General features: G+C 41.6%; 1 protein-coding gene across 10 annotated transcripts in view; it reads left to right on the top strand.

The window, feature by feature from the left end:
* Positions 1–25,229, top strand: part of Dennd1a (DENN domain containing 1A) — a 467,485-nt gene that overhangs the window by 274,813 nt on the left and 167,443 nt on the right. For all 10 annotated transcript variants that reach the window (XM_051185345.1, XM_051185350.1, XM_051185346.1 and 7 more), the window contains one exon: positions 16,269–16,314. In XM_051185345.1, the coding sequence (XP_051041302.1) occupies positions 16,269–16,314 (46 nt within the window). The remainder of the gene's footprint in view (positions 1–16,268; positions 16,315–25,229) is intronic.

Below are 25,229 nucleotides of genomic sequence, written 5' to 3'. Positions count from 1 at the left end.
CTGCTCTGGGCAGAAAGTAAAAATGTCATGAAAATTGAATCAGTGTTAATTATAATTACTTTAGTCTATTGAGATCCTTGAGTTGAATCCTTGGTGGCCAGAGCCAGCAGGGATAACTAACATTTTAAGCAAAGGGCTGGGAGCCCACAACATGTAAATTTGAAAGAGGTTTGTTCTTCTGCAGATGATTTAAATGTCAAGTACATCCCCTTGCAGGGGATACACAAGTGGAATCTGAAAACTATTATCTCCTGTAGAAATGAACTCTCAATTTGCTCACCACACAGGAAGGGCGGATTCTAGTCATTTTCACTGCCAGCAGGTGCCCTTTCTATGCATAATAGACTTCACAAGTGTAATTAACACATGAGGACCACTGCTGCTGCCAGTTTTTCTTCAGGTACATGCTGCTAGGAGTTTTCAGGACAAGAGTGCTGGCCACACAAGCCTGTCACATGGCACTTGGAGATGAGATATTCATTGACCTCTGGACAAAGACATGTTAAATAGGGCTGAACCTGTCCCCTGCTGTGAGCATCATAGGTCATGCTCCTTGGACTCCTGGGACCCCAGAAGCTATATGCAGCCCTTGGTTGAACAGAAGCTAGAAGAGCAAAGCGGTAGCTTGCATGCAGTTAATAAATGAAAGGATGATGCTGAGCACCCTGCAATTATGTGGAAGACTCTAATTGCACATTCACAAATACAACAACCAATTATCTGAGTTAACTTTAATTAGAGCTATAATCACAAATTTTAATTATCTGAATAAATCAGTTTAGTACAAATGGCTTCCCTTAAATATTTCCCAAATTAATTTTTTTCTGTCCCTTCCCCGTTTTGACAAAGGGTAGTGGAGTAGAAAGAGAACACTTAGGTTTTTGAACTCACACAGATCTGGACTCAAATCTTAGTCTCCTCTTATTTAAACTCTGATGTACACTGTCTTTTTCTGGAAAATAGGTGCAATTTACCTATTTTGAGGGGTGGCTGGTAAATCCCAGTTACAGTTACCAGGTATTATAGAGTGGCTACCTACTTAATGGTGATTGCTCTTGTCACCATTACCACAAACACAGGACATGAGTTTTAGTTTCCAGAAGGTCTAGCTGACATCAAATGTTTCTCTTGGTTCTGTTGCCTTAAGGGACAAACTTTATAACTCATTTTCTCTTTTACCCATGAGATTGTTTTTATTTTGACTTTTGTATTTAACTTGAGTTATTGTATGGTTGTTTTCATTTGCAGCTGTGGCATAAGAATGAAAAGAAAAGAAACAAAAGCAGATGGCAGAGAAAACGGAAGGAGTAAGACATTTCCAGCCCTTATGAATATTTAAAAACATGTGCTACTGGTTCCTTTAGATCTGTACCATTCCTCTGACTTTGAAAGTGAGAATGAGAATGTTGTCTACCTTAGCTGATGGCATTTCTGAGTTTGGCCCATCCTGGAAAGCCCTCTATCTGGGCACAGAAGGATTAATTTGCTGATGAGGGTCAGTACTACCTTTCATAATAGCCCTCACCACCTATGGAGAATGTGTGTGTAGCGAGCCCTTTCTAAACACCATTGTAGGATTTCAAAATTGAGCTATAAATTATTGACCCTCTTATATATGGGAGGAAATTGAAGCTCAGAGAGGTTAAGACTGAACTACTGTCACTCATCTAAGAAACAATGGACACTTCACTTGGAGGCCAAAGCCTTCTGTTGCCAAAGCTTTTCTTACTAGTATCTTCCAGTATCAGAGAATGAGCTGTAGCTACCACCAAGATTTGTGAAAAAGCTCATCTAGTCTTGTTGACTGACATCTTACTTATTATAGGTGTTGTGTTGTTGTTATTTAATTATGTTTATTCAACAATATTTGTAGAGTCCTTAACAAGTAACAAGAACCATGCTGATTGGGTCCCAGTAAAAGCCATATGGGATTGTCCATAAGCTTAACTTTTCCTCCCTTCTTCCTTCAGAAATAGCCTGAAGTTCTACAAACTGGCCCTAAGCTGAATTTGTATATTTGGCATATTCTAGGCAGTTGTTTACATACTTGGATAGTAAAATACTTTCAAGGCAAATGAAAACAAGTTCATCTTTCCACTTCAGAGGACAGGTCAAGGGCCAAGTTGCTAATGCTTTCTAAGCCTATTATTGAACTGAAAAGTCAAATAGAGTCTGTGTGGGTCAGATAATTTACACCTGATTTTGTCAAATGCTTCCATTTTCCTGGTATTTTAGAATCCATTTTTTTACCCCAGAGCAGTGATGTACAGGTTCTCTATGAGAGATGCTGACTAGTATTAGGCTACCTGGACTGCATGTGAATTCTGAATCACACACACAGATACACACACACACACACACACACACACACACACACACACACACACACACACCTGTGAATCTTCTATTTTAGCCAGGAAACTTATAAGGAAAAAAAAAAAACACTTTTCAGTATATCTGATATCACAGTCTGTGTGGGTTACAGCCATCAGGAAGGCATGGCTGGGTCTCTTCTAGTCCTAGTCATCATCATTGAAGCCATGAAACTTCACATAGGATAAATCACTGGTAACTAAGTGGAATAGTTCTGATAGTATGGAGGATATGGGACCTGGCTTTGACCCTAGCTTCCCTGTTTACTACCTCTGAGAAGAATGAGTCCCCCAGACTCCCTTACTCAGGAGGAATAGTCATTTTTTTCTTTTTATTTAATTTAGTAGGACAGCTGCGTGTCTGCTCACAAGTTGGGAGGTGTGTGGTGTGTATTTACTTAGCTTTGTTGACTGATAAGTAGACAGGCAGACAGTTATACAGCATCATGAGGAATATATCCAAAAAGATAGAAGAAATGGGTTAACAGCAGGTGAGTGGCAGATGGCTTAGTGAAGGTGCAAGATCCCAGAGGCCAGTAGCCTCAAGAGCTCTAAGAGGAAGGGATACCTCAGGTATCCAGATGCCTCTGGAAGTTTCTTTTTTGGTACAGAGCTGAATTAGCTAACCTGAGTTTTTCTGTTTTTCCATATAAAGTTGAGTATTATTCTTTCAAAGTCTGTAAAGAATTGTGCTGGGATTTTGGTGGGGATTGAACATCAGAAAAATCATCCACCATGATCAAGTAGGATTCATCCCAGGAATGCAGAGATGGTTCAACATACAAAAATCCATCAATGTGAACCATCATATAAACAAACTAAAAAAAAAAAAAAATCACCCACACACGATCATCTCACTAGATGCTGAAAACACTTTTGACAAAATCCAACACCCCTTCCTGATAAAGGTCTTAGAGAGATCAGGAATAATAGGAACATACCTAAGCATAATAAAGGCAATATACAGAAACCCAACAGCCAGCATTTAACTAAATGGAGAAAAACTCAGTGTGATTCCTCTCAAATCAGGAACAAGACAAGGATGTCCACTCTCTCCATATCTCTTCATTTACTTGAAGTTCTAGCTAGAGCAATAAAACAACAAAGGGAGATCAAGGGGATACAAAATGGAAAGAAGTCAAACTTTCATTATTTGCAGATGACATGATAGTTTACATAAGTGACCTGAAAAATTCTACTAAGGAACTTCTACAGCTGATAAACACCTTCAGCAAAGTGGCAGGATATATAGACAATAAAGGGGCTGAGAAAGAAATCAGAGAAACATCACCCTTTACAATAGCCACAAACTACATAAAATATCTTGGGGTAACTAACAAAACAAATGAAAGACCTGTATGACAAGAACTTTGAGGCTTTAAAGAAAGAAATTAAAGAAGACACCAGAAAATGGGAAGATCTCCCATGCTCTTAGGTAGGATCAACTTAGTAAAAATGGCAATCTTACCAAAAGGAATAATCATTACTACTAACACGAAGTTTCTCCTCCCTAAATAGTAGATTCTTACTAACAAGACTATCCTGATGTCTATATTGTTGAAGTGAGTGAGTGAGTGTGTGTGTGTGTGTGTGTGTGTGTGTGTGTGTGTGTGTGTGTATGAGAGTGGGGAGGAATCTCTCCAACAAAACCCAGTTTAAGTTCATAGCACCTAACTAGGATGGAAGTAGAATAGATGGGCAGATTTAGCTAAAATTCTCTTTTGTGTGCCCAGTTCTTGGCTGCATAAATTGTATTAAAGGATTTTAGCATGTACACAAAAGCTATGTGCTTCCTTGTTGCATTAAGTACTCATAAATACTTACTATGTACTTGGCACCAGGCATAGGAAGATAAGAACTCATAGACACTTTTGGATCTGAGAAAACACTACTTCACAAGCAAAATTGGGCATCCCAGCAAGAGAGGGATATTGGAGCTTGTTGGTTGGTTGGTTGGTTGGTTGGTTTGCTTGTTTTAAGGTAAGAAGTGGCAAGGGACTTAGAGGAGGGTCAAGTCCTCCAAAAAGGCATCAAATGTGAACAGTCTACAAAAAAGATGATGGGTGAGGAAGAAGTCCAGAATTTCAGATTCAGGCAGATAGAGAAATTGGGTGTGTACCAGAAATTGGGTCTTGTGCACTCACACACATGTGCACACAAAAGTGTGTTAGTTGAACTAAGGGAAACTAGATTTCAAGTAAATTCTCAACAAAGGTTTAACTGAACTTGTTCTTGAGATTTGGATAGATAACCTGAGTGGGAAAGAAATAAAGATTGTAATTGAAATTCTGAGTCTAAACTGTGATGGTAACTGAGTGTGCTTGAGTGAGACCCATTTTCTTTGCCTCAAAATCATTGCCTACAATATAGGTAACTATATCTTCCTGTTTACTACTAAGAATCCAGTGTCAAGTGGGCAGAAAGAAGATAGGTACTGATGGTCACTGAGCCCTCCCTTCATTGGCACCAAAACACCAAGTGCCAGTGGACATCAGAGGAGCCGCCTTGCATGTCTGAGTGAACCATCCTCTGGGCCAAAAGGGAAGGGAAGAGGCAGGGCTTTTGTATTTGCTACAGATTCTGTGGGTCTCAGTACTTAGTGGACTATATAAGAAAACTGACTTTTCTATAATCCATTCAGTTTTGGTTTTCTGTCAAAATAGAACTTGTGTATCACAGAATTACACTTTTGAAAATATTCAGTTGGTGCTGAAAAGCTGCCTCAAGGATTGAAAACACTTGGATTTCTTTCTGAGGATCCAGGTTTGGTTTCCAGCATCCACATATTTGCTCACAACCACCTGTAGATCCATTTCAGGGGGGGGGGGTCTGACTTCCTCTTCTGGCCCCCACAGGCTCCTGTATATACAGGCACACATAAATATAAGTAAAGAAAGAAACTTTTCTTCCTATGGTAATAAATTACAGGGGGGAAAGTATATAATTGAGTGACTTACAGTATGTTATAACTATCTAATTCACTAGACTGTGTATTTTATAGCTATGTGGTTCCAAGGTTTGCAACATAAGTAAATTCACTAATTCCAATGCAGTGTTAATATATTCTTATTGGCATTAGTAAGATAATATATTTCTGTCATAATTTTTTAACCTTTGGAAAGGATATACAGCAAAAAGCCATGCTGTACAGAGATGAGCAGTCTGCAACAGACCATGGGCCCTGCAGATGCTGGGGCATGGCAAATCTTAGTCACCAGCCTCAGCAGCATTACTTCCTGATGTTGCTAGGGGGTCTTTCTTGGCCCTTTCCTTTTGCTATACCAAAATAGCCAACACTGGGTACTTTATAAATTATAAAGAGAATGGGGGCGGTTCTGATTCATTTGTTTTGTTTTGGCTCACAGTTCTGGAAGTTTAACTTTCATTGCAGTAGCATCTATTTGGTGTATGCTAAGCGTCTGTGGTACAAAACAGGAAAGCAGAAGGGCAAGGGCAAGACCAGGAGAGGGACCCTTACCTTCTAACAGCTTGCTCTCAAAGTCACCATGCTAGTTCCCTGAGACCTGGCATTAATTTACTCATAAGAGCTCTCCCATCAACAGTAAGCCCCACCATCAAACACTGCCAAACTGAGGAGTTAATCCTCAACACAAGCCAAGCTTGTTGTGGAAACACCTCTTCAGGTCATAGCAGAGTTAGAGAACAAAGGAAAGTGCCTTCCAGGGCTGGATGATAGAGCTAGTTGGCTTACCCACCTATACTCTAAGGCATCCTCCCATCCACTGCAGTGGTCTTCTGCTTCCTTACTGAACCTCTGGATGCAGCCAGCCAGTTCCGCTTTCCAAACCTCACCTGCTGCCCTCAGTAGAAGACAGACGCCTTCCTCTCTTGTCCCAGTGTCATGGAACAGCCAGCTCTGACTTCAACTTACCTTCGCATTCCTGACCTGATTTTCAAGTATTTTCATGATGTGTTCTGATGTGATTGTCCCTGGAGCTGATGAGGCATAATGTTGGAGTCTCTACAGCAGCAACATTGGGCCTATCACTGGGAACAAGGGGAGGGCAGGAATCACAGACCATAGAACAAGGGAACAAGGGATGCTTCTGCAGTGCCTCAGTGCACTTTGTGACAAAGTGTTAGGGATACATAGCTCTTTCCCCACAGTGATTAGCACCAGGGACAATAGTAGAAGCACTAGGGTAGCTCTAGATTCTTGTCTCACATAAACATTTTATCTAAGAAGTTAGGTTAAACAAGTCATTGTTTGCTAAGCATCTTGTCATGTGGGATGTCCTAGAACTAGAAAAATACAAAGAGAAAATATTAGGCTTAACCATTGCTTTTGTGTTTTTAGTACTCAATTAGTACTTACTTATTTCTCCATAAACTTCTTTTCCTTATTTAAGTTGTACCTTGTTCGTGCCTACAGTTTTACCAGGGTTTCATGGGCTGCTGGTAGCTACCATCTGAGACTTTCCAACTCTAGCTGTCCTGGTTTTTATTGAATTCTCTGTGGGTGCAGATAGACCTGTCTCTTGACCTTCCCCTCTATGATTAACTTGTCCTGCTACTGTGGTCTTAGCCATGGAGCCTTCCTGATGCTTTCTCAGTCCTTCTGGTAGACTGAGGAGACACAAAAGAGCAGAGTTCTTCAGGCTTTGATGTTGAGTTCTCATGTTTTCATCTGAGACTTAATCATTGTAATAAACATTCATTCAGTTAGGATCACTGGCATAGTGCTCTCAGAAAGCATCTCCACCCACCCCACCCCACTCCCCACCCCTCACCGCCAGCACTGGCCACCCCAGGGAGCTGAAGAGGGACACTATCAAGTGTCAGAGGTGCTTTGCCTCCTCCTGCATGTGGAAATAGACTCCCTTTTGCCTCCTTTTACAATCTGGAATTGTTAATGATCTCTTCTTGGGGCCCCCTTCTCTTCTGCTGATCACAAATCAGGATGGACCAGATTGGTAACCAGGAAGGAAGATTAATACCTTTACCCTTAGAAATCTTTTGCACCAGTTCTGCATTTCAAGCTGTAGTCTGTGCCTCTCTCCAGCTGTGACTTTTGCCAAGCTATGTAACCTCTCTGATCCACAGAGTTTTCGGTAATTTATAGAAACCAGCCTTTTGCAGTTGCTAAAAAGATGAAGTGAGGTTTTGTTTGGTCCTCTTGTCAGCCATCTCACTGTACCTCAAGTCTCCCTGCAGAAGCCATGTGCTTCCTCAATGTACTGCTAATTAGGATGCTAATAGACTGGACCAAGTAGATCTCTTTTTCTGCTCTTTTCCCAGCTCAGTATTGTGCCTCAACATACTGATGTTCACTCAGTGAGACTGATGAACTTATAAAAACACCACACAGTAGAGACACAAGAGAGTGCTTTTCCTGAAGCTCAATTCTCCATATACTGTGGTACTTATGTGTATGTAGCCCTACTTTAAGCCATTTCTAGATTACTTATGATACCTAATGTAATGCCATGTAAATAGTTGTTATTCTGTCTTGTTGAGGAATAGTAACAGAAAAACTACACAGTATAGAGGCAGACCTAACTGCACAGCACAGGAACAAGATTACAAGCCAAGCAGTGCCAAGACCATGAGAAACAGCAGGCTGTGCCTCTTTCTGCACTCTATATACCTGGACTCAGCAGTGCTCAGTTTACAGCAAATTCAAGTTTTGCTTTTTGGAATTTTTTAGATTTTATTTTTAGAGCAATTTTTGATACACAGTTGGCTAAGTCTTTGGATGTAGGACCTGTGGATATGAGGGTTGACTGTAGTTTATTTTTATCTTATGGACTCTACACATCACCTTCTGGTCCTGTTTCCCTCTTTGGGTTGGCAGCCAGAGGGCTCAGAAGTCAATTTGTAGCCATCTGCAAATATCACAGCATGAAACTCAGGAAGTAACATCACTATGGTTTCTGTTGTTCCCTTGGCAGCTATTTCTTTTCTTTTTCCTTTCTTTTTCTTTCTTTCTTTTTTTTTTTTTTTTTTTTTTCTCTCCCACCACACTGAGGCAGGGTTTCTCTGTGTAGCCCTGTCCTAGAACTTGCTCTGTTCAGGCTAGCCTTGAACTCTCAGAAATCTGCCTGCTTCTGTCTCCCATATGCTGAGATTAAGCTATTTTCTTACTTTGGAGACTATTAAACATGTTTATATAAATTGCTTTAGATAACTGTTTAGAAGAGCATTAGGGCTTTACCAGGTTAAGTACTTGCCATGCAAACATGAAGAGTCCAGATCCCCAAAACCCATATAAATACCCAACAAGCACAGAGGACCACCTGTAATTGGAGCCCCAAGAAGACAAATACTGGGAAATCCCTGGATCAGACTGATTGGTTAAATTAGCCCAATTGGCAAACTCTGGAATCCATTGAGAGAGCCTGCCTAAATGAAAAAGGTAGAATGCAATTGAGGAAGACAGCAACAATATATATTGACACATATAAAGTTTAAAGTAACAGTCAATTCTAGTTAGTAAGGTAACCTTTTATTCCTAATGTAGAATAAGAGTTAAGTCTTTCTTATTTATTTTACTTTTTATGTGCATTGGTGTTTTGTCTATATATATGTTTGTGTGAGGGTATCAGGTCCCCTGGAACTGGAATTGCAGACAGTTGTGAACTGCCCTTTGGGTGCTGGGAATTAAACCCAGGTCCTCTGGAAGAGCAGCCAGTGCTTTTAACCTCTCAGTCATCTCTCTAGCCCTGGGTTAAGTAATTCTTAGGTAGTGTAAAAAGACCATAGAAAGTAAGGGTTAGGGTGTTATCACTGTTCACAGAGTAACTGTGGGGGAATTTCTGAGAATGCCTTTTAAATCTATGCAACAGTATGTCAGTTAGAGGATTTGAGGATTTCCATGCAGCCTCTAGTATCTGGTGTGTGCTCTGTGCTGGGCTTTGCAGCTGTCTTTGTTCTCCCTTTTCTCCACATGGTACCACTGTGCACATGAAGAAACGGAGTCAGTCCTGTTTTCTTCTTGTTGACATCAAGAGGAACATTCGGACTTGTATATGATCTAGTCCCAGAAGAGAGCCAGGCACAAGCTTGTCACAGGAAAGATGTGAGAGCACTAGGGTGATCTGAGAAATGGCAGCCTGGGCTCTGTGGGTCTTTAGGTAAGAGAGGAATAGCACATGCCTGGGAGTTCAGAGGCCATTTGGGACTAGAGGGTTCCTGTGATGGAAGGGCATTGGAAAAAGGTATGTAGACACGTGGAGTGGAGAATGGAGGTCATGACACAATCTCAGGCTAGTGTCAGGAAGTAGACTGGAGGAGGTCATCCTCCCTCTGCCAGTTTATCTCTTTTAGTAGTGCCAATATTTGTCTCCTGGGACATGATGAACCTGTGTTACTTCAGTCTAGGTCATGTAGCTTCCAATCTCAGTTCTGCTGCTGTCTTCCTACATGACCTCAGTGTCTTCCTAAGATGAGCCTGCTTTTCTGAGCTCTGGCTTTCATGGTCCCTCATTGTCATGAGAACTATAGGATATACTGCCAGGCCTCAGCCCTACTCTGAATCAGTGCACACAGTCAGCTAATGGTGACTGCTTTTTGTCAGTTTTCTGTGCTACTGTGGCCACCATGGTAGGTTGAAGAGTCATCACTCTGTTACTTTCAGAAGACCGGAGCTGTAGTGATTAGTGTTCTTCAACAGTATAAACTATAGTCCCTGTTCTGGTCTATTCTCCATCTTTGTCCTTTGGCCTCTTTAATAAAGCCAGGCATCTTTATTTAGAGCAGAATTTAAAACTGTGAAGCAAATTGCATTTATCCTTTTGTCTGTCTGAAAACAAGAAAGAAAGGGAAAGTTTGAGTGAGTGAGGCCTCTTTCAGATCTTTACTTGCTTTTTAAAAATAGCAAACTAGCAAACTGAGGGCAGCCTCATGGACTCCCCTTTGCCTGAGAAGAGCATTGGGAATGACAGTGGCAAACCTCTGAGAGCAAAGGTAGGTGTGTCACATGAAAAAGATGAGGCTGACTGAGTGGTTTTTGGGGATTAGAGGGGACAGTGGGCTCCCCAAATCCCTGGGCTGTCCCAAGCTATATTTCTTCCTGATGTCTAGACAAATGTAGTGGGCTTTCCTCCCCAGCCACCCCTCCCCCATTGTCTGGGGAACTGTGTGCTATGTGTTTGAGCAGCCAAGTGTTCCTTTATTTCACCTGCCTCATTTCCAATTAGTAAAAGCTCACCTCAGGGGAACATAATTAAGAGGGCTCTGGTTATCTAGGGGGAAGGAATTAAACAAAGTACAAAAGTGCAGTAATAATGAATGGGATGGGATAGCAGGACCATTAGTGACTGCAGTCTAAGTGAGTGCCTGTTCTGGGATGCGCCTGGATGAACTGTGCAGTCTGTCCCAGGCTGGATTCCATAGCAGGGCAGTTGGAGAGCCTCTTGGTTACCCACGCCTTCCCTTTGGCCTAAGTATAGAGAAGGCCTCAGCATGATACCACAAGCACATCCTGGCTTGAACTTCCCAGCTGTGTGACCTTGGCAAGTTGTTCCACCTTTCAGAGTGTTTCCTTACCAAGAATGAGGATAATAGCACTGTCTTGCAGAGTTGCCTTGAGAATTGTGTATGCAATGCATGAAAGTGGCTGGGTTATAGTCACTTAATAATATCAGTTCCTTTCCCCCTTAGGATTCAAAATAAAGATACCTGTCTGGTAAAGGTCATTATATTGTCATTGCCTTGACACCAGCAATGAAGGAAAGAAAGAGTAGAGTAGGCTGTGCTCTCCCAGACTATAACTGAGAAAGTCATGTAGTGCACTAATTCCCAGAGAACAAAGGGCCAGTGTAGACATTCCCTATTCTGCTATTCAGAGATGAACAATGGCATCCCACAATCACTGTCAGCCACACAGCAGTTATGACACAGTTGTCATGCCCACCTATGCGCGAACATAGTCGTAACTGCTAAAATTATGAATGCTTTAATTTAATTATGAGTGTTGTTGATTTTGTGTGTGTTGTGTTAATTGTCATTTAAATTGTCTTCAAAATGGCACTGAGATCTGCCTTGGTCTTTAAAGACCTGTGAACATTACATAGAAGCCAGGTGCAATTGCTGTTAGTGAGACAAGCATTTGTATCCATGTGTTCTAGAGAGCAACAAGCAAGCTGGAAGGTGGACACTGATAACTTGGATAAAGAAAATTATTCAAATAAGTAGGCCTCCTGATGTGACATTTCTAGGAGTAGATCTCCAAATTTATTTTGCCATATTTTCCCTTTTAATGTATGCCTAGGAGTAGGAAAGGATCATTTAAATGTGCCATTCTAAATGGTCAGAAGGCAACAAATCACTGATTCCTCCTGCGTGCGTGCATGTATGTGTGTGCGCACACGTGCTTGCGTGTGTGCTCGCACCCCTGGGGAAAAAGTGATCCAAAGTTCTGCTGAACAGTGGAGTACACAGGTGCCAAGAGTGTGTGTCCACAGTATGGATGTGTAGAGGCCACAGGAGTTAGAGCTCCTAATGCTCATGGAATAGGCGCCACTCACTGGTGACCTGCCCATCAGGACCTAGAATGAACAAGAAAACATTGAGCTGCACATGATCCCAGTACTCACAAGGCTGACTTAGAAGAATTCCCATGAGTTTGTGGCCAGCCTCAACTATACAGTGAGACCAACACAAACAATAGGAGGAAGGATGGGGGAGGGAAAGGGGAGAGAGGGTGAGATACACAGAGAAAGAGAGAGAGAGAGAAAGAGAGTGGGGAGAAGAGGAGAGAAGCCATTGTCTCAGAGAGAGGAGAGGCAGTACAGGGGTGCCAGTCACCATGGGTCTGAAGAGAACCTCTTTGGACTTCACCGTCACTTATTCAGTGTTCACTTGTGCTGCTCCATGCTGTATATCTTATGGACTGTTTCCAGTGCTTGCAGTAATTCTGAAATGGCTCCATGGTGCCCTCACTGGAAACACCTGTGTAGGATACAGCAAAAGGTAGATGAAAATCAGTCCAGCCCTTTAATTAGTAATCTCTGTCTGGGAATTCAAATTGTATTACATATGAAGTTGTTTGTTTGTTTTTATTATGATGTTCCTTATAGTAATGAAAAATTAGAAGCAACTTATTGTCTGATTCCAGGAATTGGTTCAATAAATTATGTTCCACCTTGCTAAATAGAATATTATGTAGCCTTTAAAATAATATCACAACAGTTATAGAGTGATGGAAAACATTCATGGGAAAAATGAGAAAACAATAAAATACATAAAATTTATTTCAAAGATATGAAACCATTAGTTTGGTTAATATTATTAGAAAGAATGAGCCAACACGGAAAAAAACAATGGAATCTTGAAATTTGCAGGCAAATGGATGGAACTAGAAGAAACCATCCTGAGTGAGGTAACCCAGTCACAAAAGGACAAACATGGTATGTACTCAGTCATTTATGGATTTTAGACATAGAGCAAAGGATTATCAGCCTACAATCCATACTGCCAGAAAAGCTATGAGAAGGGGAAACGGACAAGATTTCCCAAGCAAATTGGGAGCATGGGGGGAGTCAGGAGAAAGAGAAGAGGGGAGAGGTTGGCATGAAAGAGCAGGAAGATTGAATTTGGGGGAGGAATAGAGGAGAGTAAGAAAAGAGCTACCTTAATAGAGGAAGCCATTATAGGTTTAAAGGAAAATGTCCAGAGATCTACAAGGATGACCTCAACTAAGAATCTAAGCAATACTGGAGAGGCTACCTTATATGCCATCCTAGAGCCTTTATCCAGTAGCTGATAGAAGCAGAGGCAGATACTCAACAGCTAAACACTGAACCAAATTTCTAGAATCCAATTGCAGAGAGGAAGGAGTGATGAGCAAAGGGGTCAAGACCAGGTTGGAGAAACCCACAGAAACCGCTGAACTAATCAAGGGGAGCTTATTGATCCTAGCCTGATAGCTTGGAAGCCAGCATAGGACTGACCCAGACCCCCTGAACATAAGTGTTAGTTAGGAAGACTAGGCAGTCTATGGAGCCTCTGGTAGTGGATCAGTATCTATCCCTATTATACAAATGGACTTTGGGAACCCATTCCACATAGAGGGATACTCTCTAAGCTTAGACACACAGGGGAGGGCCTAGGCCCTGCTCCAAATGAAATAACATACTTTGAAGATCACCCATGGAAGGCCTCAACCTCCCTGGGGAGCAGAAAGGGGATAAGATGGGGTTGGGGTGAGACAGGGGAAGAGGGGAGAGTGAGGGAACAGGAATTGACATGTAAAACAAGCTTGTTTCAAATTTAAATTTTAAAAAATTATCATTTAAAAAAAAAAGGATGAGCCAAAAATAAGAGTAGTTGTGTTAGATGGTCTAATTATGGGCAGGTGGGTTCCTTCTCAAAGAAAAAGGTCTCCAAGAAAATGTATAAGTAGCTGCAATAATTGAGTTATAGAGAGAATAGAAATTATATTCAGAACATACCTAGAATTACCCACTTATGTACTTGCCACATTGAGATATTAAAGAGGCGGCTTCCTTTTTTTTTTTTTTTTTTCCCCCACCCCCACTTAGAATTTGTAATTACATATTTTCAGAGCAAAAAAAAAAAAAATGTAGATTCTGGGAAGCATTTGAGGTGTTGGAAGCAATTGATAACAATAGACAAAAAATAAATGAAGCTATTTGTCCAGATTCACTTTCCTGCAAAGCACAAAGCTACACAGATGCAGAATGCATGTGCTTTAAATGTTGTTTAAATACAGACTGTGCAGGCCTAACAGTGCTTGGCTACGAACCTGCTTTTCTAGAAGACACCATAATTACTCAAAGCCTACCTAGGAGTGTCAAAGAGAGAGACCTCCTCTGTCCCTTCTGGCATCTCAAAGTCACTTTCATAAGTCTTCTCTCATCTTTGTCAGGCTCTCATGTACACTAAAGGAGCGCTATGTTAAAACCTACGCATTCCAGTTTCTAGAGAATGTTTCCTCTTCAGAAAACAGTCTGTGGTTAAATTACACCAAGGGCTTTGGCTGTCAGGATTATTTTCACCTTTTTCTCACAGTTGTTTGACTCTGTTTGCTAATTCATTTGTTGGGATTTTGGTTCTGAAATTCTGTTTGAAACAAACACATGGCCACTGGTCAGTTATGTGCTTAAATGTAAGACCTGGGAAGTCAATAAGATTTAGTTAAATATTGTGCTTCTCTCCTGTGTCAGCCCATGCTCTGGACACATTAATGAGTGACCACTTTTTTTCTTTCTGGAATTTTGCACTCTTCCTGCTTCCTTTCATTACATTAGGCAAGGTTCCACTAGATGAGACATTTGCAGTCTTAAGACTTCCTGCCGAGGTTCAGACTTTGTATTTTTGACATTGAAGGTGCTGTGTTTCTGAAGCTAGTTAATTAGGAACACATTCAGTTTGGTGTACACTAGAGAAACCTCAGGCAGCAGAGCCAGGCACACTGGGAAGCTGGAGCATCTGTGGAGCTGGCAGCTAAGCTAGTGGCTTACAGTTTGGGGGCAAAAATATCACAGGGCATTTCTTTGCCTCTCAACAAAGAGAAGCTACATGTACCCCATAGGTACCTTGAAGGGAGAAAAAGGATGGAAAAAGATGCCAGAAAGAAAAGACAACTCTGTTTCTCTCCACTCTAGTTTGTACAGTTCTTTTCTTTTGCTATTATCAAATACTAAGTCTTCTAGAGTAGTAGTTCTCAGACTGTACAGCTAATATTCAAGTCTGTCTTCCAGGCTTCTGAGATACATGACTACTGAGATCTGTAAGGAAGACATTTTGTATTCCAAAGGATGGTTTTTGCTTGAAGAATTTATTTCTTGAATTGTAATGAAGGAATTGCAGCTTTTCTTCTTTTTTTGAATGTTTGAAAGGTTTTTAAGCTTGCATGTAATGTCTAAGATCCTTAGTTGCCTCCCCACCTATATCCAGATGCAGCATGAGCTCCTGGTTTGCAGTCACCCCTGCCTCATAGTTTCCCCATGTCTGCACCCACTATGTAGATCCTTATCCCTCCACTGTGACTCTTATAGCTGTCCCTGAGGGAAAGTATCTGAACAGCCCAGTCTAAGCCAAGTGTCTTGCCTTTAATTTAATTGAAAACTACTTGGAAAAGACAGCCAGGAAAGTTGCCAATCATTTCTGTCCTCTGTGCTTCCTACCCTTCTTCTTCTCCCAAGGAAGACAAGGTGTGTTTAGCAACCTGGGACCAAGTCACAGTCAGCCTGGGATTACTGTTTGCTTGACTGCGTGTCACCAGATAAGTGGTTTAGCCTCTTTTGGTCAATTTTCTCCTTTGTAGAATGGGGTTATTATGTGTATTGGAAAAGGTGACTCTCAGTATATGTACACACACACACACCCCTACCTACCCAGATTTTAGAACCTCTGTATTTACTTGTTTCTGCTCTGTAAAGGAAGCAGATAGTGGGGGCCTCTATTGTCTGGTACCCCAGATGCATGTGTGCCATGGCATGCAGAGGCTTACTGAACGGTCTCCAAACATTAGGCCATTGTGCTCTCATGCAGCTTTTAATTATTTTCCATTATGATTGTTGAGTTCAATAAGTATCAGGACCTCTGTACTGTATATATTTATTTCCTTCTAGTAACAGTAGTTAAGATTGAGCCAAGAATCCCATTATAAAGATAAAGTGACTGAGGCCAGAATGCTGCCTACCTACTATTTGGAGTTGGTAGCTGACTCCAAGGTTGATGTTCTTCCTGCTAGCTAGCCATGCCGTTCCCAGTGCTGTCTGCATTTTTAAGTTCTTTGACGTTTCTAGGCTTGGAAACAAAATGTCACATTAAGATTTTTGTTGTGAAAGGAAATGTAACTGTGCATACGTTTATTAAAACAGCTTTTCTCTAAATAGTGAGCCATCTGTAATTTTCTCTCAGAAGCAACAGACATTAAAGCAGCTGTGTGTCTGTTTCTCTTTGCAGTGCTCCCATGCCCTACCTCATAGGAGTCCATTTCAGTCTAATGGAGGTAAGTGGGCTCTGTCCTCCTCAATCCATGATGTGAGCTTCGATTTCGCTTTGTGTCGCAGAAAAATGGGATCTCAGGATGTGCAGCTCTGCACACAGGAGAGGCTGAAGCAACTGCTCATGCACATCCCTCCCCTGTCCTTCAAGATGCACAGACTCCATCCAACAATCTAGACCCTTCCATCTGACTCCTGTATTCTGGACTTTTCTGCTGTGGTTGGAGGTGGTGGGTTTTTCCCGGGCAAATAAGGGAGGGTAAGAAGGTAGGAGGGAAGGTCCCATTTGGGTTTAGATAAGAGAAGGAAAAGGGTTTGTTTTTCATAATGACATTTATTCTGAATCACTGTAATAGTGTTACATTTTCATGGTAGAAATGTGATACAAATGGTTTTTAGAATTTATAAAGTTAAAATTATCTACTTCGCCATTATTCCAGAATGAACTACTGTTAGCATTTTACTATTCTTCCATTTAGACTTTGTTCTATAGATATGTATTTTCTATAATATTATGTTGTTACCTATTAGAGTTATAGTGTGAAAATTCCTGCCTTTTTATCTACCTCCAGTAGCAGCAGTTTTCCATTTGTTCCCTGTCATTCCTACAGCTTTAACCACTTTCCTACCATTGAGCACTTAGGTTGCTGGATGATTTTTTTTTTCACTATTATAAATAGCACTTCAGCAAACATCTTTATGCATAAGGTTTTATCTACATTTTTTTTAATCTGTATTATTTCCCTAGTGCAGAAATGCTTGGTCAAATCTATGAGTCTGCTGCCAAATTGCTTTCTGTATGATTGCACCAATCAGACAGTGGTGCTTTCAATGGACTTTCTATGCTTTTGCTCATACCCTTGGTTTATAGACTTGACCTCCAGGCTTTTCTTCCTTGGGAAAGGACATACATTTGCACTGCCCAGAGCAGGATGGGGCTTGTCAGCTTGCCCATGTGGCAGTGTGGGCTCTGAGAGGAAGTCTCCAGCCACGCCTGTCATGGTGTTTAGTGTGTCTTAAAGGAAATGCGACTTCTCTTCTGCTCCTTTTAGTTCTCATCGACTAGGACCACCTGCTTCACCACTAACTGTTGCACACTCTGCTATTGTGCTTACAAAAATGAAATGAGTTGGTTATCGAAAAACCTGTTTGTTTGACATTGAGAATCTTGATCAAAATAGACCACAGAAATCTGCTCAAATTTCTAATTTGACAGGACGGCCATGTGGCTCCTACATTCTGTTAACAGTCCCTCCCTGTCATCACCCAGCCCTAAGCACATACAGTACACAGTTTATGGACTATCTTGCATGATGTATTTAGATCAGACTGAAGAAATTGCTTGTGTGTTTTACCTTTGTTAAGTGTGAGAAGCTATTCAAAGCTCGCATACAAAAAATTAAAAGTAAATCCTTTCTAGTGGACCTTGCATGCCAACTGCTTTACAATTTAAAACACTAAAGACTATTGGGTCTGTCATCGTCCTCGGTCCCTCCTGCCTTCCAGGCTTCTCCACCCAGACTTTTGCAGACCCTTCTCATGTCCCAGTACCTTCAGCATTATCCAAAGTATCTTGGTTTCCTTCTCTTCTCCACATGCCCTCCAGCCTTCCTGCTTGAAGCTCTTTCTTCAGCATCAAATCCAAGTCAGTGATGCTGCTCTGTGATTATAACACTGCTATGCTTTGCCTCTCTCTGGATTTCATGTCCAACTTTAAGTACCCACTGAATCGCTTTCCCTAACAGTTTATTTTGTATGCTGTTTGGGCATGTGCATGCAGATACACATTCTGAACATCCAATTTCTTTTTGATGTTCCTGATCCCTTGAAAGGTACTGCCTGCAGATATCCCAAACTTGGGGCATACCAAGCATTCTCAGTAAATACTCTCAAGTCTCTATATAAAGCATCTCTAATCTTGTTCCTTTCCTACTGCCTCCCTTGGCTTTTTTCCTTAGCTTTCTTGGATCCTTACAAAGCCCAATTCACTGATTTGATAGCAGAATCCGTGGGCCTTGTATGTTCCAAGCATTGTGCTCAGTCTTGGAGGTACAAAAATGAGAATAGGGTTCAGTCAGTAGATTGCCAGGTGTGGCCACTAGGGAAAACCTTCCATTCTCATTCTGCATTGCCCCCAAGCTCCTGATGGCTTCTCCACTGCTGACAAATCTTTTGCCCCATCACTATAAGAATGCATATAAACCAGTGCTTGAACTAAATAGATCCTATACTTCCCTAAAGGTAGTCCTGCCCTTCTCTGCCTCTTCCATGAAGTGCTCTATCTTACTCATTTTTCATTGGTGGAATCTCTTACTCTGAACAGTAGCTGTTTGTTTGCATGCCCCCACAGAGTGTCCTCTAGAGCAAAGACAACACCATCATCTTTGTTGTCCATAGCTTCTTTAGTAGGGTGCCAAGTGGATGATGTTGTCTGAGCCACAGCTTTTGGAGAAGGGGGAAGTTAGTGCTTGAGGAGCTATAACTGAGCACATTTTACAGCTCTCCAACAGGCATCACTGTTTGCAAGTCATTCAGTGCCATTGTCACTCAAAAATTCAGGCCATTGGCACCTATAACCCTGGTACTATTGGGTGCAGAGACCTCAAGATCAGGGGCTTGCTAGTCTCTAGCCTATCATTATGTTATGTGAGAGACCCTATCTCAGAGGGATAAGGTGGAAAATGATTGAGCACATCTGTGCATACACTCAAAAGAGAAGTTTGAAAAACATTTTTTCACCTTATTTGACTTTAAGTAATACAGGACAAGCCTTTTTCTGTAGTAAAGCATGCAGTGCAGTATATGCTGAAATTTGAAGCAGTTGAGTAAACAGGTAGGAGTCTGTCTGTCCACCCTGTTGAGGGTCTGGGTAAGAAGGTTCAAGAGCAGTGCCCCTGCTGTGCTAAACTCTTGGTGTGGTCAGTACCAAAAGGGGGAGGGACACACACACACACACACAGAGAGAGAGAGAGAGAGAGAGAGAGAGAGAGGAAGAGAGAGAGAGAGGAAGAGAGAGAGAGAGGGAGAGGGAGAGAGAGAAGTTGTTCTAGCCTCAGGGTAGTTTTCTGAACAATAATAACAAAAACATTCCTGTAGGCATGAGTGTTGTTCCTTATCCCACCAAATATTAAAATTCTTTCTCTGGGTCTCCTGAACTTCAGTTCAGGCTCAGGCCACCTCGTGCTCACTTGCTAGGCTCATGTGGCTCTGATATAGCCTTCAGTGCTACAGCCGTGTCCTGAGATTTTCCTATAGGTGGCCAATGCCTAGTGAGGAATGTGGGCCTGTGGCTGAGATGCTCTGTAAGGAAGAGGATGGGGAGGCCCAGCTCCTCTCTACACTAGTTTTCTTACTGGCAATTCAGCAAAAGGCTTATTTTTGACTGGCTTGTTATTTTTTCTTGAAAGCTATAGGCACCTTATTATGCCTTTGCATATGTGCCAGGATTTTTTAAACTTCAAATGAATGTGGCAGATGTTCATAAAAGTTTAGAAAAAGCTACCATAGGAAGACTTTTTAACCATTTTTATGACACTCAAATTTGTGCACAAAAAGAAACATAAATTATAACCTAGTATTCTCTTTGGAAGGAAGGTTATTTTGAGGAAAGACCTACTTCTAGTCTTCAAATTTGAGCAAGATGCTATTGCTGTTTGCTAAATGGTAACCTTGTCACTATAAAGAGTCCACTTTTCCTCCAAAGTGACAAGTTTGTAACTGTTCTTCTTTTCTCTCCCTCCTTCTGCCTCTTGATATTCTTTCTCTCAGTTAAGCAAGTGAAGGCTAGTGGCAAATGAGCAGAATAGCCAAGGGTATTGGCATAGACCTAACTGCTTCTTGGAGAGAATGATCATGTTAGTTGGCAGCTAGGAAATCCCTAAACATGGCCAGATTACACGCTATTTCCTTTCATTCAACTGATCTCAATTTAGTTCAACACATTTATTCAGTCCCCCTTCTGTGCCGTATCTGGTAGCAGGTGCCAGGTCATGTCTTATAGCTGGTGCTTCTCCTATTTGTAAATGAAGAGTTTTCTCACATGCTTCAAAACAGTGCTCTGTGCAAACCTTAGAGTGACATGGGGAGGAGATGCATCTAGAAGGTGTTTTATGTTACTCAGTAGAATAGTCAGGAGAGTGGAGGGAAAGGTGATAACAATGACATGTTTCTGAAGAGAGGCTCAGACTAGCCTGTAATTGAGACCCTGCTGCATGTATGCAGAGGTGGGATGTTTGCAGTATAGAATCTAGCTTTCCTACTTCCTGCTCAGGTGATCTTGGAAGAGAATCTCAACTGATGAACCTCCTTGTTTTCTTACCTGCAAACTGAGCATAAGTGCTGAGAATTCCTGTATGGAATCATTGCAAAGATCTGGTGAGACAGTACAGTTCCCGGCACATGAAACCCTCCATAGAATCAGTAGCCATGCCTGCTTCTCTTTGTTCAGTGCCTTTAAAGTCACTTATATTGCTAAGTTGGTAGCTTTTAAATAATGATATGGCAACTCAGATTCCCCAGAGAAACAGAATTAGCAACATTGGCTTACACCTACCTGCCTGTTGTTCCCTGGTTTGTATTCTCCCAGGGTTGAGAATTTATACGATTTATTCAGTGTCCTTCCAGATCCCTGCCTGACCACATCCTTGCATTTGGCTGTTATGTACCTCCCCAACACACACACACACACACACACACACACACACACAGAGAGAGAGAGAGAGAGAGAGAGAGAGAGAGAGAGAGAGAGAGAGAGAGAGAGAGAGCGCTCCCCCAGAAAAGTTCTAGCACTACATTATGTTTCTGTGTAAGTCCTGGATTCCTTGAACTCCCAGTGAATGTGGTAACTATGATACTTCATTTCTCTGGGTCTTACTTTCTTCATCTAAGAGACAACACTATAGGTGTTCAGAGAGTCCTGTTGTCTGGCCTGTGGCAGGGACACAGTACATGACTGCTCTTTCCACTGTAAAGTGTTGAAAGGCTTTCATGCTCTAAGTTCTGTATCTCATAGTGGCCATGCCTGGTCTCTACCTTCTTGGAGATTTTCCTGGGGCAGATGCAGACAGGTAGAAATTAATGGGTGAATTTGGGTTGGCATCAGCTGCTGGTAGGAGGCACTAGCCTGAAGGGCTAAAGGCCACACTTCTCAGATGCATAAACTGAAGCCCAACCAGTAGATTCAGACTAGGAAAACCAGGATACAGGAAACAGCGTCTGCAGAACCTAGAAATGGAGAACAGGACGTCCCGGGCACCATGAGGAGTTTCATGTCGGCCAGGAGTCTGAAGAGGGAGGCCAGCCATCCAGGGCCTTGTAAGCTGCATTAAAAAGTCTGAACTTTATAGGGCAACAGAGAGCCATTGAAGAGTGTAAATAGGGAAGGGACATGGTCAGGCCTTCTCTTTGTAGGCCATTAGAAACAGTCCTTCCATATAAAATGCTTGGAAACTGCTTCACACTGTTAATAAAGTAAATTGATATTTGTAAAGATCAAGGTAATTCTTAAGGAAATTGCACACCCAAACCTTGTGTATAAAATTCAGATGTGTTAGCATCCCCAACCCATGCATCTGAATGGTTTCCTTTGCTAGTAGGCCATAGCTGAGGCTTTTGCAGTGATGCCTTGCTTGGAGGATTTAGACACCACTGTTACTCAATGTTGTCCTCTCCCCTCTGGCTATTATTGTTGGTGTTTTGCTTTTTAGTTTATTTTACTATGTGGAAGCAGTCCTGCTGCCTCAGCCTCTCACCTGCTGGAATCATAGACATGAGCCACCATGACTCAGTTCCCCTCTGTCTTCAAGTGCTTTTATGCATCAGATATCTATTCTTCACCTGGTTTGAAGTTATAAATTTAGATGATGTCCTCAGTGATAGTTCCAGGAAGTGAGAATAGGGAACATGAGATCCAAGACCAAGCTGTATTCTCCTGGTCAACTTTCCTTGCTAGCTACCACAAGAGGCATGTGATGGGTACTCAGGGCAAATAGCCAGGCTCCCAGAAAACTTCTCTTTCTGTTGGTGTTTCCCTAGGATGGCTTGGCCATGGGGCCCTAGGAGCCTAATTCTTTCTGCAAATGTATCAAGGTAACATTCTGAGGACAGGAGGGCAAACTGTCAGCTCTGAGCTCCTCTTGGTCTCTGGACTAGGGAGGCCACATTGTCTGTATCTGCAGTGGAGGTCTTGGTTCACTGTTGGGCTTTGACACAAAATAATAGGATTCTCTTATAGACAGGGGAAATAATAGATATTTTGGAATAATTCACATTACAAAAAGCCTGAATGCCTGCCATTTAGGGTGGCGGTGTTTTAGCTAGTTTTTTCTTTCTATGTTTCTCCCAGGATAGCAAGTCTTAATCCTTTGTTCATGTTTGTTTGCTTGTTTTTACTCATTTTTAAACCATTCAGTACTGAGTAAAGCTGGGTGTCTCTTATTAACCATAGAAGCATTTTGCTGCTTCATAGGATTTTGCATGTAGATGGAGGTGCAGCATAGTTCATACAACTCCAAGCCATAATCCTGTTCAAGTATAAATGGTGGCTCTTGTGTATCTTCACAATCATAGAGAAATTCCACAGAGAGCTGATTGCTGAGGCAATAAGAAAGCAGTGTTTGTATGAAAAAACCTCAGTTGGTGAATGCAGGTTTATGAGGAGAGAGTTAGGCAGAGGCTAGAACTTTGCAAATCCTTGAGTTATCCCACATTGGGGGCCGTATCTCCTTTCCCTTGGGCACATGGCTCAGCCTTTCTACGAAGTACAAATAGGCATCTTGCAGAAGGAAGAGCTAGGGCTGTAGGTAAATGTTTCTCTGTACATATGGGTCTGTCCACCCACAGCTACTCTTCTGGGCCCTGCCCCACACTTAGACTGACCTTTTCTAGCTCAGTGCCTCACTCTAAGTGTCCTGAGAAAGGAAATCATGGGACTCATTGTGACAGTATACCAGTCTCCTTAGAGTAGCTCTATTTCCAGAGTGATGGTCTCTCAAAGGCTTTTTGTCTCATCTTTAGAAATGTAATGGTATCTTGAAGACTTGTAATGTAAAGAGCTTGTTGTAAGCATTGGATCAGGTGTTCATAGTTGGATTGTATAAATGTAAGAAGCAAAGCTTAGATGGCTGAAATCATAGAGGTTGGTTTATTTTGTAAAGAAAGAAGTAACTGAACAGTGATTTGGCATTAACCAACTTTCCTTAACATGCTATCAGCAACATCATGGAATAAGGATTCAGGTTTTGTTCATCCAGAGCCTCAGAGGAGGTCAGGTTCAGTGGGTGAGATTCCCCCTAGAAGTGATCTCTTCCTCACAGTGGCATTCTGCCTTTAAACTATTACCACTTAGCCTATGTTGAGATCAGTTCATAGAAAACAACTTAAAGCCCTAGTGGTAGTTTATGTAATAATCAAAGAAACAAGCACTTCTGGCAAAGGTGAGAGTCTCCTGTGATCCAGCCATTCTCAGTCTAATTTGTATTGTTGAGCATCAGAGAAACTAGAGAAACTGAGCAATTGTGAGGCACTGGTGATAATGCTTTTGTTTTCCTATTTCTTTTCCTCTCTTAGCCTGACATTGTAGTTAAGGCCCATTTGACAATGTTAAAACCAACTTCAGAAAAAAAACTCTTGAGTTAATAAACCCTTACCAAGAGATGCTTAAATGAGTCATATTCTCATCAGATAAAGATAAGAAGGGGGCTGCAGGAACCCTCTAACAGAGTGGAAAGAGCCCTGCAGGCCCTGAGTTCAACTTTCTTTTCCCCTAGGACAAAATTCCTTTAAAACAGGTTCTTGTTTAAAATAGAAATTAGATTAGTAGGGGAAAGGTAAGAGTCATTTCATAGTCTGTCCCCTGTGTACAAGATTCTCTTAATACTGGCCTCTCCAAAACAAATAATAGGTGAAGTTTGGATCCGCTAATGTGCACCACCTTAATAGAGCCTCTGCTATGTTAAGGTGACTCTTCAAGGCTCACATTCATCCCTTGTATGAGTAGGTTCCTCACTTCACAGAAATTTTTAATGAGAAGCAAACAAGGAAATGTGTACACACTCATACCCACATTGATTCCCGTGGCCATCACATGATAGGTACAAAACAAATGGAACTACCACTATTTCATGGTTTTGGGATAGAAATCTTCTAAAAAATTAAGGAACTCGTCTACACAAGATAATCTTTGGCCCCTTTTTCATCCTCTTTTTTTTTTTTTTTTCTAATAGTGATTAAGTTTCCTAAATTTTCATTCACTTAGAGTCACTTTTAACTGAGGTCAGCCCCATGGGCCTGGGAACCTCTTTTCATGAACTGCTTGGGAGTGGTGACTGGGCTAAAGCCTGATGGAGTGTTTCTATGGCAGTGATGATTGAAGAGAGGTTCACTTGGTCTAGGCAAATCCACTTGGGATCTGGGCACATGTGTTTCTGTTTAACACCATGCTCAGCAGCTCATGGTACGAATTTGTGACCATCAGGCATTTACTGTTGATATGTGAGGTCACCACAGTAGGGGTGTTTGTCAACCAAATTAAACTTCCTCTTAATGACCTAAAATAATTGAATCGGAAGGCATTTAAATGGGCCAGGGCAATGTGTAAGCAAACTGAAATCTGGCATTTTCTACACAAATTACTGTATGTTGTTTGGGTTGTGTTTTGCTTCTGTTGAGAATAACATGATGGACTGTGGCTTTTGGAACAGTAGATGAGCCATATTTGAATCCTAGCTCCAACATTTGTCTCTATAACTGGGGTAAGTCACTGCAGTAGCATTGTGTACCTTCAGATCCCCATCAGCTAAATGCAGGCACCTACCCAAAGGATGACCATTAAGTGCCATGCACATGAGTAAGCTCTCAATCAATGGCAAATATTATTATTGAACATTTTAGTAGTTTGTACAAAGTGACCCAGCTGTGATAA

Source organism: Phodopus roborovskii, unplaced genomic scaffold (genome assembly GCF_943737965.1).
Source record: "Phodopus roborovskii unplaced genomic scaffold, PHOROB, whole genome shotgun sequence".
Lineage (NCBI taxonomy): Eukaryota > Metazoa > Chordata > Mammalia > Rodentia > Cricetidae > Phodopus > Phodopus roborovskii.
The sequence above is the reverse complement of the archived record's forward strand: the minus strand, read 5'-3'. Positions and strand labels throughout refer to the sequence as shown.